Source organism: Gobius niger (assembly GCF_951799975.1).
Source record: "Gobius niger genome assembly, chromosome: 9".
NCBI lineage: Eukaryota > Metazoa > Chordata > Actinopteri > Gobiiformes > Gobiidae > Gobius > Gobius niger.
The window spans coordinates 16,972,321-16,990,039 of record NC_136860.1 but is presented as its reverse complement, the minus strand read 5'-3'; the positions used below and the strand labels follow the sequence as shown (position 1 = coordinate 16,990,039).

General features: G+C 42.8%; 2 protein-coding genes across 3 annotated transcripts; one reads left to right on the top strand and one right to left on the bottom strand.

Annotated features, from left to right (window-relative positions):
* Nucleotides 1-162: 162 nt before the first annotated feature.
* On the top strand, nt 163-9,146 carry tlk1a (tousled-like kinase 1a). The gene is given in 24 exon segments (XM_079562439.1): nt 163-206; nt 208-251; nt 253-287; nt 2,925-3,046; nt 3,130-3,201; nt 3,324-3,362; nt 3,448-3,520; nt 3,595-3,638; nt 3,743-3,838; nt 3,908-3,994; nt 4,074-4,166; nt 4,255-4,365; nt 4,436-4,572; nt 4,649-4,837; nt 4,925-4,991; nt 5,341-5,438; nt 6,459-6,540; nt 6,624-6,715; nt 6,936-7,025; nt 7,096-7,265; nt 7,337-7,472; nt 7,556-7,667; nt 7,973-8,080; nt 8,156-9,146. Coding segments are annotated over 24 exon segments (2,310 nt in total). The 5' UTR covers nt 163-164; the 3' UTR covers nt 8,327-9,146.
* An 853-nt stretch (nt 9,147-9,999) lies between these two features.
* On the bottom strand, nt 10,000-12,640 carry LOC306967897 (Golgi reassembly-stacking protein 2-like). 2 transcript variants are annotated; one of them, XM_079563094.1, is made up of 7 exons: nt 12,466-12,640; nt 11,832-11,912; nt 11,472-11,762; nt 11,259-11,389; nt 10,962-11,082; nt 10,776-10,896; nt 10,000-10,211 (listed from the first exon to the last, which is right to left on the bottom strand). In XM_079563094.1, exons 1-7 carry the CDS (start codon nt 12,526-12,528, stop codon nt 10,072-10,074), a joined length of 948 nt encoding a protein of 315 aa, XP_079419220.1. In that variant the 5' UTR covers nt 12,529-12,640; the 3' UTR covers nt 10,000-10,071. The 2 variants fall into 2 exon arrangements, with proteins under 2 accessions (XP_079419220.1, XP_079419221.1); XM_079563095.1 differs by having other exon boundaries at nt 10,962-11,046.
* Between the last annotated feature and the right edge of the window lie 5,079 nt (nt 12,641-17,719).

Genomic DNA, 17,719 nt, shown 5'->3' with positions numbered 1-17,719 from the left:
GGTGTGAATAGGTTTGTGCTCTAAAATAGACAAAAGAAGACGTTTTGGCTCGGCATTGCTTGTTCTGTCGTTGTACACGAAAGTCCGTCGCACTGCTGGGTGATTTTCACAGTGATAAACACTCACGGTGCGCGAAACGGCATCTTTACACGAAAAGTAGCTTGATGAGTGTCCAAAGTAGTGGAAGTTTGGAGGGGACGCCATCTTTGGTCCCAGCTCTCCTGCACGTCCCCGAAGCCGACTGTTTTTTCTGCAACATACCACGGCAGGGGTGAAGGCCCGGGAAGGTATTGTCAAATATTTTAGTAGGCATCATGCTTTCTTTGTGCTTGTCGGGTGTATTAATCGGAGGATGTGCGCGAAATGGATTGCAAGGACTGAGCAATGTTTGTTGGCGAAACCTGCTTGCTAGCTAATGTTACTGTCAGCTCCAAAGTCCATTGAGCCTTTTGGCTGTTAGCTATTAGCACTGAAGACACAGGAGGACTATCTGTTCAGGCCCGATGAGAAGCCGAAAGACCCGTGTATTGTGATGGAAAACGGTTGATAATGGCTAATGTAGGGCTGCATTTGTCAGCGCATCCTTCCTTCAGCACACTCCCGTTTCCAGAACTAGCACAAGTTGTGTCGATATAAAGTTATGTGCTGGGCTAAACGTGCATCTCTCGTGACATTTAATGATCTGCTGGTCAGATAACACACGAAACACTGTGTATCAGACGATTGTGGACGCAGTCGTTGTTGTTGTGGCAGATGTGTCCACTGTTAGATCGCTCTTTACTCTACCTGTGTGCATGACCTTAATCACATGCACTGCACTGCTGTGTAATTGTCCAGGTATTGTCCAGTGCACGCCGTGGTTATTGGCCAGAGATACCACTGCAGTGCTGGCAGGTAGCCTCATCTGACCCCCAGTACAACAAACCTCACGCTGATTGTTAGTGGAGATGGCGTGAGGGATGTGGAAGTGCAGTTTCCTCTCAGGTGGATGACCTGGACGTGGTTGGTCTGGTGGCTTAGAGACAGTTCAGTGCCATTACTCCTCGGGCTGACTTCATCAGCACTGAACATAGAGTTTTCACTTGTCACATCTGAGAACTTTACAGCAGTGTGTGCTCTCAGCTGCTTCCATTGATTGACAGTAATTGGTAATGGATTCTTGCAGCAGCTTGCTTCATCATGACTTTATTCAAAAGCATCCTCCTCCTTCTTCAATTGTTCGTCTAAACCCATCCTTTAGGAGATTTGAACCCTTCCTGCCATGAACAGGTGGCCCCTGTGACCAGAGTGACATCAACAGGCTCCTGCTCTGGGTTTATCACCGTACACTGAGTGATGGACTGAACCCTTTTATGTTAGAGACTGGTATTAATGATGGCACTTGTTTGACGTGTACATGCGGCTCCCAGTAATCCCGCTTTAGGTGTAGAACTGGCTGCAGTAAAAGTTATAAAAAGACTCTATTTTTGGGTCATAGCTATTTATATTCACCCGATTTATATCACCTGCTAGTACAACTATTTTCAGTAACTCTAGCTGCGAACCCGTCTTTTAAAAAAAAAAATCAAATTAAGCAAATGCCGCTCATTTTATGTTTTTGTCCTCTCGCATTACCTTTTCTTCTGCCTTCTTGTACACAACATATCGTTATATTGTACTTTTGAATAATCAGTCCACCTTTAGATTGTAGTATTTGTGTAATAAGGGTCTTCCGGTGTTGACGTTACGGCTTCAGAATTGCAAATCAAAACCGCAATTAGCAAATCTCAAAGACTGCCAATATTTAGCCAGTACAATATTCTGTCTTCACAACATGCGATTATGTTTAAAAACCTGCTGACCCTGTGGTTTAGACCTCTACAGGCATGATCGGAAATGCAATGCAATTCTGTCTTCTCTCAAATGTCAAAGATCTTGTGCATGGGTAAAATATGTACAGCGGAGTGGATTCTGTTTTGAAAATGTGAAAACGTAATCTAATCTCAATACCTGTCGGAAAATCTGCCATTGGATCTCCACGTCGTAGTAGATCTCTTTTAAAAAATGAATTCGAATCGCCTATGCTTGATTTTCCCCCAAGTCCCTCCATCTCCAGTGCCCCACGGATCTGCAGGCCCCTTGTACGTTAAAATGGTGGTGGTTTGATTAAAGGCCAGGTTTGGCAGGAGCAGGAGCAGTGAGTGAGTCTGCAGCAACACAGTGAGCTCACGTAACAGTCCCTCAGGAGCACTGCATTCATCATTGCCTGCAGTTGAAACATTGCTCCTGGATTCTCCGGATAACACTGCGCTGAGACATTTCCTCTGTGTCTTTTCAACTTCGAGATATGAACTTTAAGAGCTTCTGCGGTTTGAATAATTGCCCCTTTTCCACACAATGGCCTGCAGTGAAAACCATCCAACTGACTGTCATTGAATTGCGACTGGTACGATAATGATGTCATCTTTTTAGTTTAGCTGGGGGTACAAGTGTCGCCCATAAGTCTAAGCTGCACAATAAAAAGGTAGATAAAATGATGGCAGAACCGCAATTCTTAACAGTCTTGTAATATCATCTTGTTTGCATAATATTCAGTGCATACAAGAAGATATTAGTGTCTCCATGGTTTATTTATTTTGTAGTTTAGACCGCTACAAACATGATCATTGTATTACTGTGTATGTATATGTTAGTCTTCTTTCAAATGTGAAAGCTCCTGGACCGGTTTTCACTGAGCACAGTAACTCGTATCTTACTTTTAAACCTAATTGCAGCCAGAATATATTTACAAACTGTGCGGCCCAATGTTAAGTTGTACTTTCTTCTACAAGTGACAAAGTGCCTTAGTTTCTTGCGCTTTTTCGCCTGTTAACGTATCCCGATCTTGCACTTTATAGCTGACATTTTGAGCACTCATAGAGACTTGTGAATGTGTTGATCCGCAGGCACCATGGAGGAGCTGCACAGCCTGGACCCTCGAAGGCAGGAGCTGCTGGAGGCGCGTTTCATGGGTGGGGTCAGTGGCAACACGGGGGGCAGCACTGGCAGCCAGAGCGGGGGAACCAAAGTGAGTGCCACCCATTGTTTAGGAGTAATGAAATCCAAAGACAAGATAACATCTTCACAACAATATTTTTTTCATTACTGTAGGGTTTGACCAACAATGAGTGTTCTAATCACAGTTTCGGAAGTTTGGGATCGTCAAGTGACAAGGAGTCAGAGGTACAGAAGGAGTGACTCTCTCCCCAATAGTCACCCTGACACTTAATGTGTAGAATAATGTACCTCCCTCCTAAAAAATGTAAAATATGCCCCCTAACCTGATGACATCCCTCTATCCTCAGGGTTCAGAAATGAAAAGAGGTGGTTCTCCTGCATATTCGGTATAATATACACTCACACATGCATTAATTGTTGGTCACAAAAGCAGATGTTTAAGTCAGACTCTTAATTTGAAATGTCTTTCAGACCCCGGAGAAAAAGTCTGAAACGAGCAGAGGAAGAAAACGAAAACCTGACGTCCAATCAGAGAGCAGCCAAGGTTGGAAAAAGACTGATGCTGATGAACTTTTTTTGCTTTTTTACTTTATAACAATTAGTATTCCGTTTTTGTAGGAAAGTCAACCGTGCGGGGACCTAAAATAAGTGACTATTTTGATGTAAGTCCCTGGAATAAGACTTACATTTAACATCTTCTGTATCGTCTACAAACACACCATGATTTTTAAAATGATGTCCTCTGTTCCTTTCTGTCTGGCTCCAGTTCCAGGGAGGAAATGGGTCCAGTCCAGTGAGAGGTCTCCCGCCGATGATCCGCTCTCCCCAGAACTCGCATTCCCACTCTGCTCAGGGTCCCTCTGTACGTTTCACTTTGCGGCGGTGTCCGTCCGTCACTTCTACTAAACGGTGTCACATGTCCCTTTTCCAGGTTAGGCAAAACAGTTCATCTCCCACAAACCTGTCGTTTATGGACCACATGACTCATCCAAAGCAACTCGCAGTCAAGTCCATTCAAGTGAGTGCAATCGACATGGTTAGTGTGTTGAAAAACAAAGTGTTATGTTTGAAACCGTCCCTGCTTCACCCGTTTTTAGACTGACCTTACGGTGTTGAAGTTGGCTGCTCTTGAAAGCACTAAAAACCTCGACCTTGAAAAGAAAGAGGGCAGGATAGACGATTTGCTGCGGGTAAGCGAAAGACGACGCCATGTTACTGGGACTGCATTGCACATGTCACAGAGTAAAAAAGCCGACTTTTTTTTTTATCCTCTCGAAGGCAAACTGTGATCTCAGAAGGCAGATAGATGAACAACAGAAATTACTTGAAAAGTACAAAGAACGCTTGAATAAATGCATCACTATGAGTAAGAAGTTGCTCATTGAAAAGGTAAGTGCGCGATTAGTGCTTTAATAGAGCACAGATATGGGGGATATATAGAACTGTGTCTTGTCTGCAGAGCACCCAGGAGAAGCAGGCCTGTCGGGAGAAGAGCATGCAGGACAGACTGCGACTGGGCCACTTCACCACTGTGCGGCACGGAGCCTCGTTCACAGAGCAGTGGACGGATGGCTACGCTTTCCAGAACCTTGTCAAGTGAGGATTAGAAAACGGAGCACATCCAAAAACAGATATATATATTCCTCTAACCTGAAATCCCTTCACTTTGCAGACAGCAGGAGTGGATCAACCAGCAAAGGGAGGACATCGAGAGGCAACGAAAACTTCTGGCCAAGAGGAAGCCTCCATCTACGAGCAACTCCCAGTCGCCAACCACAAACTCCGAGCCAAAGCAACGCAAAACCAAGGCAGTGAATGGAGCAGAGAATGACCCCTTCTTAAAACCCAGTCTACCTCAGCTGTAAGTACTTGTATTATGATTGATGGTCTTCAATTTGGGACAGAATTGACTGACCTGCTGTCTTTGCGCGTCTTGTTTCATACGAAGGCTGACACTAGCAGAGTACCACGAACAGGAAGAGATTTTCAAACTTCGACTTGGGCATCTCAAAAAGGTTTGTCATGTTTCCTTTGCAGATATTTATATTAAAGGTTATTTGACGGGCAACTGTACAAGAAGGTAGAATAGTAGATCATAGTCTTGAGGAAGTTCCATCAAATATGCTGAGCTCAAAATCTCATCCTTTCTGACAGTAAACCTTGTGATGTCTGGGCAGGCGATTGTTTCATTGTCTTTGAGACGAACAGACTTCCCTGACAAGCTCTGCACCACGATGAGCGTTAATATTTAATGTGGGACTAGTCAGCTGTGTACTAGTGGGTTTTGATGATCCCGCTCCTTGTAGTGGCTGCTCTGAAGCTGCTCTCTGCGTTTGTGTGTTTGTGCGCTTGAATCATTTATAGGAAGAAGCTGAGATCCAGGCGGAGCTCGAGCGTCTGGAGAGAGTCCGCAACCTTCACATTCGGGAGCTGAAGAGAATAAATAACGAAGACAGTTCACAGTAAGTCAGAGGCCCTTCCTTTGACAGTTACTGCTCTGACATTGAGACAAGGTGCATGCGCCAGGACAGGAACGGGTGATTCTGAGTAATGCTTTGTTTTTCTCAGGAAGAAGTGAAGTATGTTCAAGTCTAAAGAGTTTTTAAAATTAAATAAGGTTTAATGAGGTTTTACATTAAAAATTAAAACTTTCTCCTGGGCTGTTGGTAACACAAAAGTCGTCAATTGGATTCATTCCAAATCACAGGGAACGTTTATATGGTAGGATCAATTGGGTTACAAGCAATGTTTTGTTTCGATGAGAGCCACATTGTGATGGCCAGACGGCTGCATTGGTCAGAATTTGCTTAAAGAGGTTTAAGAAATGAACAGTGGCGAACCACAGCAGTGTCCCTGGGGGGAGTGCTGGCTGGATTCAATGGTCTAGCACTAACCCAATAGTTAAAGCTGCACTACCATGATAGATGTAGAGAGTTGGTAGCAGTAAAACCTCTCAGTAGTTGGCTTAATGTATTTCCACACATCCCGATTGTTCATTTGAGTTAATTAGAAATACATCTGAGCCGGAGTTCATAATTCATCAGAGTTAAGACATGAACAAGGCGGAGCGGCAATGCTAGCGCTGTGCTAATTTAGCTTCTGACCTCCTGGTTTGCACTGGAGGAAAATGTGCCATATTTTGGGGTCTGTTTTTCTGTCACAAATGTCGCGTTTACAAAGTAGATCTATGGTGCCAAAAGAAGTTTACTGTACTACAAGAAAATAATTTGATTGCCACAGCTTCAATGCTGGTCCTGATGGACAGGTGTCAAAATACGGTACATGGGCGGCGTAGCAATGGAGAGGAGATCGCTATAACATCAAATCTTCGGCAAAGATTGTGATGACAGTGCATTGTTTATTGAAGACATGCCTTATTATTGAATCAGAATGTTAAGTTTATTTGCATTATTATAGTATTGTGAATCGATCGTATATTGCTCATACCATCCGCTCAATATCTGTCAAATGTCTTTCCTCAGATTTAAAGACCACCCAACGCTGAATGAGCGATACTTGCTCCTACATCTTTTAGGTAGAGGAGGGTTTAGTGAAGTTTACAAGGTAAGTCAATCTTTCCACAATTCATGAAGATGGCAAACTCTAAAGGCACCGCTGCAATCAGTCCGTTTTGGTTTTTGATGCAGGCTTTTGACTTGATTGAGCAACGGTATGCTGCTGTGAAAATACACCAACTTAACAAGAACTGGCGCGAGGAGAAGAAGGAGAACTATCACAAGTATGTTGGACCAAAGTCGTTTATAAGCCCCTGCCTCATCTGCAGTATGTAATTGGTGTTTTATACGTTGTGATGGATTTCCTGCTCCAATGAGCATAGCTGCAGGTGGATTGTTGTTTTTCTGCATAAGCTTGAATGGTTCACTATCGGCGCCGCGCTCAGCACCTGCACCCTCCTGCTTGGGAAGCTAATCAAAGCATAATTACCATCTTCTCCGCAGGCACGCATGTCGAGAGTACAGAATACACAAGGAGCTGGACCATCCTCGCATCGTCAAACTTTACGACTACTTTTCACTGGACACAGACACGTGCGTTCCTTTCTCTCCTCTCATTTCCTTTCACTTCAACATCTTGGTGATCATTATTTTGTTTGTCCAGGTTTTGCACCGTTATGGAGTACTGCGATGGCAACGACTTGGATTTTTACTTGAAACAACATAAGCTAATGTCTGAGAAGGAAGCCCGGTCTATAGTAATGCAAATAGTGAATGCACTTAAATATCTAAATGACATCAAACCCCCCATCATCCATTATGACCTCAAACCAGGTAATGCGGTGTACAAACGCTTTCAACTTCATGTGTTTCTTGTATTTAATTCTTATTTTCTTCTAATGTAGGCAATATCTTGTTGGTGGATGGCACAGCCTGTGGAGAGATCAAAATCACAGACTTTGGTTTGTCAAAAATCATGGATGACGACAACTACGGTGTAGATGGGATGGACCTGACGTCGCAAGGGGCAGGGACATACTGGTAATTAAACGCTTTATTACAAGATATTTTGATGATGACAAACAAAAAGTGACAGTTTTTCTTTTTTTAATCTAAAATTCCAGGTACCTGCCCCCTGAGTGTTTTGTGGTCGGTAAAGAGCCACCGAAAATTTCCAATAAGGTCGACGTGTGGTCTGTGGGTGTCATCTTTTTCCAGTGTCTCTATGGAAGAAAGGTACAAAAAGTGCAACAGATTGTTCATGTCAACTTTTAAATGCCCTTTACCTTTTCCTCTGAATAGAATATTGTAAAAACAGTATTATTGTTGGTGTTGTGATGGTAAACTGTTTTGCAGCATAAAGTTGTAAAACGGGGAAGAAATGGGTTCCATCATCATGTCACTTGATAACAAGCTGGCATCTACTTTTTCCTAAAATCAGCACAATCCCATTAGACCACATTAGATCTCCAAAGAGGCTTTTACATTTGTGGATATTAGACAAAGAAATGCAATTGATTTTTTTTTGTTTTTTCCTTCAGCCTTTTGGCCACAATCAGTCGCAACAGGACATCCTTCAGGAGAACACTATACTGAAAGCTACAGATATACAGTTTCCTGTAAAACCTGTCTCCAGTAATGAAGCTAAGGTATGCCAAAAAAACTTCCCTTGAATGATAGTACGGTATGTCCACAAAGTTAACATCTCTTCCTCCTCCCCATAGGCCTTTATCAGACGGTGCCTGGCATACAGGAAGGAAGACCGCATTGATGTTCATCAGCTGGGGAGCGACCCGTACCTGCTGCCCCACATGAGGAGGTCCAGCTCATCAGGAAACCTGCACATGAGCGCCACCATGCCTGCACCTGCTCCCTCCAGCATCATCTCCTACTGAAGCCCAAAGGCACAGAGACCAAGTATCTCCGACAAATAAAAGGAGAACTGTAATCCGGCCGTGGGAGGAGACCTGTGCCGGGCTTGTAATTGTTTACCAGGGCTTGATCGAAGGAGAGGACACTTAATGGATATAAGGACCTTGTGACTGGACAGACACAAGCACTGAAGTTGTACCTTGAAGAATACGCGACTGTTCAGACATTTCAGTTGGAGAAAGCCTTAAAAGGGCCGAACGAGACTCGGCGGTCCTGTGTGGAAAGTTATCAAATAAAAGCACGGTCTTGCCCGGTGTGCGAATAAATGAGCTGCTAGAAGTTAATTTACTGTGAGAACACTGTCATCTTTGCGTAGGACTACAAAGGTTTTCAAATTTGTTCTGTGTTCACCAATGTTTAGGCTTTAATTTGAGGTAGCCATGAGAATGTAACGTGTAGCATACAAGTGTAGATTGGGGCGCATACTTAACATTAAATGCACAACATAACCAAATGTAGAAAAAAAACTGCAATGTACAAAATCCTATGCAGGAATGATAATTATCAAATAAATTTGAAACTGTATATGCTGTACAGGTGAATTTTCAATTTAAAAATTGCAGCAGTAACATGTACAAAGTTTAGACCTTCCCTCGTATGTCCGTTCCTGGGGTGGTGTTATTATGCTGCTTTGCTCTTACTTTTCCAAGGGCTGTAAGTTCAAATTGTACAGGTCCGCTAAGAGTGAATAAAATGTCAGGAAACCCCCTAGTGATTAGCAATGTGGATGCTTTATTGTGAATATTGTCGTAGTTTTCTACTGACACTCAATGGCTCGGTTGGGTATTGCATGGTCATTTCATATCGCTTTGGTAACCAGTAATTTTATGACATTAAAGATGCATTATGCAACTTTTTATGCAAACTTCATATTTGTGCTCTGTTGACCTTTTTGTGACCCAATAGGTGCGTAGCATGGCGCCTTTACTTTCGATCCTGGTGGCCTCTACAACACTCCAGGATCAATTGTTTTATAGGCTTTCTGGCGAGGTGGAAAATTGACCAGAAACACAACAAAAACAATTTATCCTGGAGCATCATAGAGGCCACCATGATGGAAAGGAAAGGTGCCATGCTAACCACTGAGGCACTAAAAGGTCAATTACAGACTAACAAAAAGGTGTTTTTTCATATAAAGTTCCATAATGTACCTTTTTAAGGATGAGGAAAAGAACCGCAAATCAGGATTATTCTTCGAGAATATGGGAATTTAGTCCACAAAGACGATCCTCATGATCATGTTGAAGGGTAAGACTATGTCGGTTCAGGGAAGACTGAGACATTACATACAGATGAGACGTGATGAGAGAGAGCGGAGCACCAGGACAAACTGATGCAGACAGACCACACACAAAGACCCCATCCAACCTGGGGATCAAACCCAGGACACTCTTGTTGATGCCACAATTTTATTCATTAACAAACCATGGCAGAGTTTTGTTGGAAGTAATTTAAACAAGGATATTAGTAAAAGTTGTTTATTGCTGAAAAGAGATTTATGAATCCAGTATGTGGTGCGTTCCTGTTATTACAACAAGTTGCATAATAAATTAGTAATTCTGAAGAAAATAAGCTTAATTCTTGTTAAAGGTAGGTAGGTAAAAAATATCTCTTAAAACAGAAACAGACTGAGGCAGTTTTAGTTTGTCAACAGGGAAGTGAACACTAGGAGAACTAAGTGGAGTGATGGCAACGCAGCATATCTGATTTAAGAGTCCATAATATTGATATTTACTGAGCCTGAGGTGTTCGAACATGCCGTTTGAATCACAGGAGAGGTTTTATCCACTGTCACTCCATGTTCAAAGTTAGCGGTGACACCAAGCATCACTATGAGAGGGTCAGGACCTGTGGAATAAAAATATTAGAAGGATGGACTTCACACATCAGACATCCGCAAAAAAACTAATATGCTGAAATGAATTTGGCGCTGGCTGCTTGATGCTCCAGTGATATCTGACCAACCAGACATTAGTATCACAGTGTTTAGCCTTATCCAACAGGGACTGGACAACAAGAACTGAAGCTCCAAGAAGGACTGGATGTTCTTCCACGGTCTTCGGCCCCGTCTGCAGAGGGACAACCCTGCGTCTATCTGCCTGTCAGACCATGGGAGTGGATCTCCTCTCTGTGATTCTCCCCGAGGTTTGACTTTTCTCCCACTGGATTTTTGAGTTATCCCTTGCTGGGTAGGAGGGTTAGACATTACATCTGTTTGGACATCATGTTTGTCTTGACACTATTTGCCTGAACATTACATGCTGTTGTTGTTTTTTTCCGAGCAGCAGCTCCTGTTGTGATATTGGGCTATACAAATCATCATCATCATCAAATCATTATACAAGTGTGGAAAAATGTCTATACCAACCAGGTAAATGTGTAGAGGGACTTTTGCCTGCCATTATGACACACCTGTCTGTGAGGGCGGACTCAATGACGGCTCAGGGCTGACACACACCCTGCAGAGGGGCTGGTCCTCAGAGGTCCATGACGATGTTGCAGAGATGGGGGCACTGGACGTGACACCAGAGAGCTGCACAGAACAGCCACATGCTAAGCACTTCATTACCTTCAATACACAGCAAAACAAGACGATACCTCTATGAAGCCATTTCTGTGTGGACTCTGTGGTTCACTTGGCGACCATGAAGTAATACTGTTCTTCATTGGAAGTGTTGGTATTCTGTGCATATAACCATAGCCAATACGACAACCAAGGCTAAACAAACAATAACAAGGAGAAAGGTTTGTCTGAAGAAAATATACTATACAACTTGGTAAACAATGTGATTTATGGTTTGTTGGAGTCAAATAGTGAGACTCTTAAGAGCAGCGGAGACCTCCATCGTTTATAAATCGCAGTATAGATCCTGTGCTCCTATTTGAGAGGCTCACCTGCCCTCTCCGCCCCATTCACAGTCAGGTGTGATCACCACCTCCCGACAGTTATGGGTGTCAGTGTTGTAAACATACAGCTTCAGCTGCTTTCCCTCTCCACTCTTAATCAGAGAAAACAGATCTTCACTCTGCGTAAAGAGCATACAGTCTTTAAATCCTCCATAATAACACACATGTTTAAATGTGAAGCTCTAGGCCATCTGGTCTAACCTGGATCTCAGATGTGTCTGCACCTATGATGTAGTCAGTGTAAGCTCTCAGGCCGGCCACTGCTCCGGGTGAGTTTGGATAAACCTCCAGGATGTGCCAAACGCTCTCATTGACACACATGGAGCTGCCAAAGCGGATCGAGACCCCGAGCAGCCCCTGGCCGCCCCACTTTGTACTGGGGGTGACTGTGGTCTCCCTGATGGCCAGAGTCTTAAAGCTGTACAGCAACATCTTCACTGGCCTCTCCACATTGGTCATCAGCAGCTCCTTCAGAGTGTCATTGTCTTTGTGCTACATAGAACATATGAGTGTATGACAGTCCATGTGAGCAGTAGCCTGTTAAAAAACTAAAACAATTACCAGTCTGGTGTCGCAAACAGAGATGATGAAATCAAAGAATGGCACAAGTCCTGCTTTTTGCCCAGGGGAGTTCTCCTGCACCTGGTAAACCAAAGAACAAAACGTAAAAGGAAATAAATGAACAAAATATGAATATTACATTATTATTATTATTATTATTATTATTATTATTATTATTATTATTATTATTATTATTATTATTATTATTATTATTATTATTATTATTATTATGTAGAATAATTTGTTACAGCTTTACATTCATTTCTGGTTATTGGTTAAATGTTAAGCTCCTAACAGCAAGATGGGTGTGGGCCACTGGCCAGGTACACCGGTTATTCTAGTTAGGATGGATTTACAAAAGAGACTTTTGAGAGAAAAGATCTTCATTGTGATTTTCAGGTTGGCAGCCTATGTAAGCCTAAAGAAATCTGTGGTAGCCTCTGCATTAAAAATGCTCTGAACACTTTAAGAGACAGGTATGTATTCCCAGTCTAACCAATACAAGCCGAAAGAGACAATATGACCAGCTAATAGCATAACAGAAACAGTATGTCTGTTATATGAATCACTGAGTAAACCTTGAGGTGCTGAGATATTTCTGGCACCAGAGCGTCTGAGGTTATAAAGCTCTTACTCTGAGGACGTGGTATCCTTCCGTGTCTCCACAGGGGAACTCCGCGCTGTGAATGCCCCCCATATGTCACCTGGCTGTGCGCCTCCTCTGGGGGCTCACCGCGCTCTTCAGCAGAGACGCGCGCCACCCCGCCCGGTCACGGCTCTCCACTGTCGCGGTTCCTGGTTGACAAACACTTCCGCTCTACGACTTGCTTATTCACTACATTAGTTTGAACACCTTACTCTGGCTCTTGGTAGCCTTATTTAAAAATGTTCTGCTCCAATTCTTACTTTTAAAGATTTGGCAAGTAAAGGAACATCAGTCAACAAACATGGATTTAGGCAAACATTTTATGTTGGCCTATTTATTCGTTTGTTTGTTTGTTTGTTTGTTTGTTTGTTTGTTTGCGTGTTTGTTTGTTTGTTTATTAGTTTGTTCGTTTATTCATGTATTGACTTTAGCTTAATTACAAGTGATCCCGAAAATGTGGTAAACCTTTTTTTTACCAGCATAAATTCATATTGAAAGTTTAGTGAATGCAGAGACAAACCGACCCTAAACTAAGTATTTGTCTCCCTCTGTTGCTAGACTCCAGTATTGCACTAATACAGTCAGTTTTAGAAACTAGCCTACATTATTTATGCATAGCTATTTTAATTTTAGAAAGGTTTTGTGTTGGGGCAAGGCCACAAATCATTTCATTTTTTTTTTTTTTTTTTTATATATCTTGCCTCAGCCCATGAGGATATGAGATCATAATGTTTTGGTTCATCTCAGTCCCAGTTTTCCCCAGCCAGGACTCAAAAACCTGTCTCAGGGGACCTTCTTTTTTATGCCATTGTCAGGGAAAGGTTACACAAACTAGATGGTATAGCAGGTCGGGCAAGACTGTTCATCCACTTTGCCTGTGGAGTGAGCGGTCGGTGATGGTGGAGGGGCCAATGGCATAAATTGGCAGCTTTGCTTTCATCAGTTTGTCCCAGGGCAGCTGTGGCTACAACTACAAGGTGGAGTGAATGAATAATTCAATGTGTCCAGGATGATCTTTTTATATTACTTAAGAAAGTGCAATGCAATCAATATGAAAAACAGCCCCCTGCCTCTCCACCGCACATCATTGAAGAGCATAATGTGGGGGGAAAAACTACTAAAATCTGGACTGCAGGATCCTTTAGAATTGAAATGGGCTTATATTAGACATCTACACTTCTGATGTTGAATATTTGTAGCTTTTTCCCCAAACTAAATCTGTGTGGGGATGGACGATGGAACCAATGCCAGAAATTTAGCAATTATACTTTGCTTCTGCTGGTGCATCATTTTACATCCATCTCTAGGCCTGGTTCCTTCTTGCACATCATCTTTTTTAGGTGTGATAAGGGAATGCATTTGCAAATGCATTTCTACATTTATAGTGTCTGCAGACTCAGCAATGCCTTGTCTCCACAATGATCACTTCTCTCCTGCACTCTCCTGTTATTTATATCCAGTTAGTGCCTCTTGATTCAGCTCCACATTCACCAGTGGGCGCAGTGGGAACAGATGAGAGAATGAAAACGTGCCCCTGATGAAGCCTCGATATGCAGCCGCTGATAACATCAGTGCTATAAACAACAGCAGAGAGAGGAGCAGATTAATGCAAGTGCAAGAGTGTTTGTCTAATGCAGGAGACCTTATCAAATAATGTGTTCGAAACTAGCGCTGTGTTCCCTGCATTACCCATCTGTCACTCTGTGTCAGTGTCCACGGCCCAGAAAGAAAAGCACTGCCTATCATAGAGGCTCACCATTTCAGTGCTCTCTATCTAATAACGTAAGATTAAAAAAGACTGCCGTTCAGGACAATTGTTCTGTGTGAAGACTCGTTTGAGGGCCTTACGCGATGCCTTTGGGCCCTCACTTACAGGAATATAACAGTTCACATCCAGCTTGGACTGGTGCTGTCCGTGGGCAGAACACTTCACTCACCTGCCATATACAGTAGTAGATGTAGCTTGTGAGTGAGTGGTCGTTGGTGTCCTGAAGGTCCAATGATACAGATTGGCCGCCGTGTTTCCATCGGTTGACCCCGGGGCAGGTGTGGCAGCATGTAGCTTGCCACCACCAAGTGTGCAATAATAATGCTTCCCTGTGAGGTGCTTTGTGATCCACGTCTGTGAAAAGTGTTGACAAATAAGCTACATACACTGACTAACATAAAGTACAATAGGTAAGATGCAGTAGATTCATATAGAAAAGGTATATCATTTATTTGTTAGGATCATCTTTCATTTTCAAAATGATAAGCAATAGATCATGAGTCTGAGCACTTTTTTGTGAAAAGAGCTGCACTGAGAAGGGCATCTGTTGTAAAGCAAGTACAAAGTCTTACCCGATTAAAAGTACATTAACTTTGCTCTGGCATATAAAGATCTGACACTATATTCCAAATATATTGTAATGATTTCTATCCAGTGGACAGACATAACAGGCCTGTCCATGAGTTATACCACTCTGTGTTCATAGGAGGACAGTAGGTTAGGAGGTGTTACATTCATGATGACACTACGTCTGCTATTTTTGGCATCATAAACCCCGCCTGACTTATTTATCGATCACAGGACGCCCATCCGGATGGTTATCCTGGCGTGAATTATTCTTGTTCCAACAAATCTTTATATGCTGTTATTTACACCCGCACTGAGTACTATTCTTTGCGCAATGGCACTTGCTCCTCCAGGCAGCAGATAAATAAACGGCGTATTTCAGCCCGAGCTTGCTGACGCTTTCAAACTCTCGCCTATCATGTTCTTTTTCTCACAGTTGTGGAAAATAAGCACCCTCAGATTTATGCGTTTGTTGCTTCAAAAAATTTACAACTAATGCTGCCAGGAATTCCTCTATAGCTCACATTGTTTGGTCGCTGCATGGAGCGTGCACACTTCATGGGGGAAAGCAGGAGAATCAGTTCAGTGTTTGTACTGTATAAAAGTGGAACAATGTATAATGAAATGAATAGTTTCTTGGCAGGGACATTGAGTGACATGAGAGACAAGCGAGACAAGAGAGAGAGGGGGGGAGAGAGAGAAAGAGAGATAGGGAGAATGAGAGAGAGGGAGAGTGGAAGAGAGAGAGAGGGAGAGAGAGAGATAGGGAGAATGGGAGAGAGGGAGAGTGGAAGAGAGAGAGAGGAAGAGAGAGAGAGAGAGAGGGAGAGTGGAAGAGAGAGATAGAGAGAGAGGGAGAGAGAGAGGGAGAGTGGAAGAGAGAGAGAGGAAGAGAGAGATAGGGATAATGAGAGAGAGGGAGAGTGGAAAAGAGAGATAGAGAGAGAGAGGGAGAGAGAGAGGGAGAGTGGAAGAGAGAGACAGAGAGAGAGAAATGGAGAGAGAGAGCGGGAGAGAGAGAGAGTGTAAAAAATGTGTAAAACATCTAAACCTAAAATAACTATACCTGACATTTTTTTTTCTTTTTGTAGGGAAATAATATTTTTGCCCCATAAAAGTATGTTGTAAGAGTAGCACTGATGTGTGAAGCTTGCATTGTGTGGATTTGTTTGTGATGATGTGGTTTGACAGTGGCGCAGTTGGTAGAGCGACCCGCTTTCATGATCGTAAGGTCGGGGGTCCTTGGGCAAGACACTTCATCCACCTCGCCTCCGGTGTCTGTGCACACTGGTGTATAAACTAGAATGAATGGGTGAGTGGTTCCAAATACACTTTGAGTGCCTAATGAAGGATTGTATAAGTATGTACACATTTACCCTGTGTACGATCAACCCAAATAGTCAATATATGACTAAAGGGGTTTACCTATTTCACATATTGACTCTGAAGTGCAGTCACAGCAGTAAAAATACCCATTTCATCACATTTCGACAAAAAAGAAAACATTTGGTGTAGCGCCTTTAAAGCTATCACTTTAATGCTGATGGGGCAACCTGTCAGGGTGGGGCAGTGGGCCACAGTGCAGCGCCGGGGCACTCATCTCCAGATCAGTACAACTTGGCTCGAGATTTTACTACTTGTGCATGTTTTGGGTTGATGGGAGAAACCAAAGCACCTAAAAACCCAACCAGAAACCGGGACAAGAATCAAAGTCTACACAGAAAAGCCCACGCATGCTGGGAATTGAACCTGGGGCCTTTTACTGTGAGGCAAGAGTGCCACCATATCAGACTTAAACCAGACTGGTTCTCAGTTGTGTGTGCGCGTATATATAGTGTATAGAACATTTCTATTTGATATATAGTGAATCTACTTTATATTATTACATATTATTATTTTATTTTATTTTAGCCATAAGAAAACACACATTATCTTCATGTTTTTGTTATCAAATGGACGGTTTCAATAGAAGATGTGTATATTTTGTTGAGAAGCATTTGATCTTATTTGGCCTAAAAATGGGACAAACCACAGACTTCGACAAGAAATAGTCCATTGATTCTGCTTCAATTAGAGCTGTAAACTGCTTAAGGCTGTTGTGTTCATTTGGCATGCATGATAGCAATCGTCTCACACACAACCACACACACACACACACACACACACACACACACACACACACACACACACACACACACACACACACACACACACACTTGATTTGCTACTGTGTAATTGCTGCAGGGCTCAATCCAAGCTAATTCCCTTAGAAAATGTTCTGTCAACACATTTACTGTCCGCCTTTCAACTTTAACAAGCGCCACATTAGAGGTTTACACATCCCGGCTACGCAGATTCTAATGTCACACTCATTAGCCTATTAGTCTTCCGCTGAAATGTAACTTTGTGGCTGGATTAGTCAAGCTTTGGACATGTGGTCAATACAAGAAGGCCGTTTAGATAATTGTAAGCCATTATAATTGCTTTAGGGACCTTTAGGTGGTACAATTGATTCTTTTATCAGTGGTTCAATGCTAAAGCAACAAAAACAGTTGGGAATGATGTTAATGTCTCGATAAGTTAAGATGGTGTGTGTTTCGAGCGTGCGTAAGTGTAGAATTGGGGGATGGGTGCATGGGAAGAGTCGATATCATCATCATCACCATCATTTCATTAGAGTTGCGGTGCACAATGGGAACGTCAGTATCTATCAGAGAGCTAATGTGGCAGCGATTCCCCGGGGTTGGGCAGAGGATGGGGAGGGGATACTTCTGACAGGGTTCATCAATGTCTATGAGAAAAAGTGTCACCGATTATAGAGGGAGAGGGTTAAACAATGAAATGGGAATGTTGATGAGGAAAAAGTGAGAAGAACCAATACACTGGCTCTGGGAACAAAGTAGATAG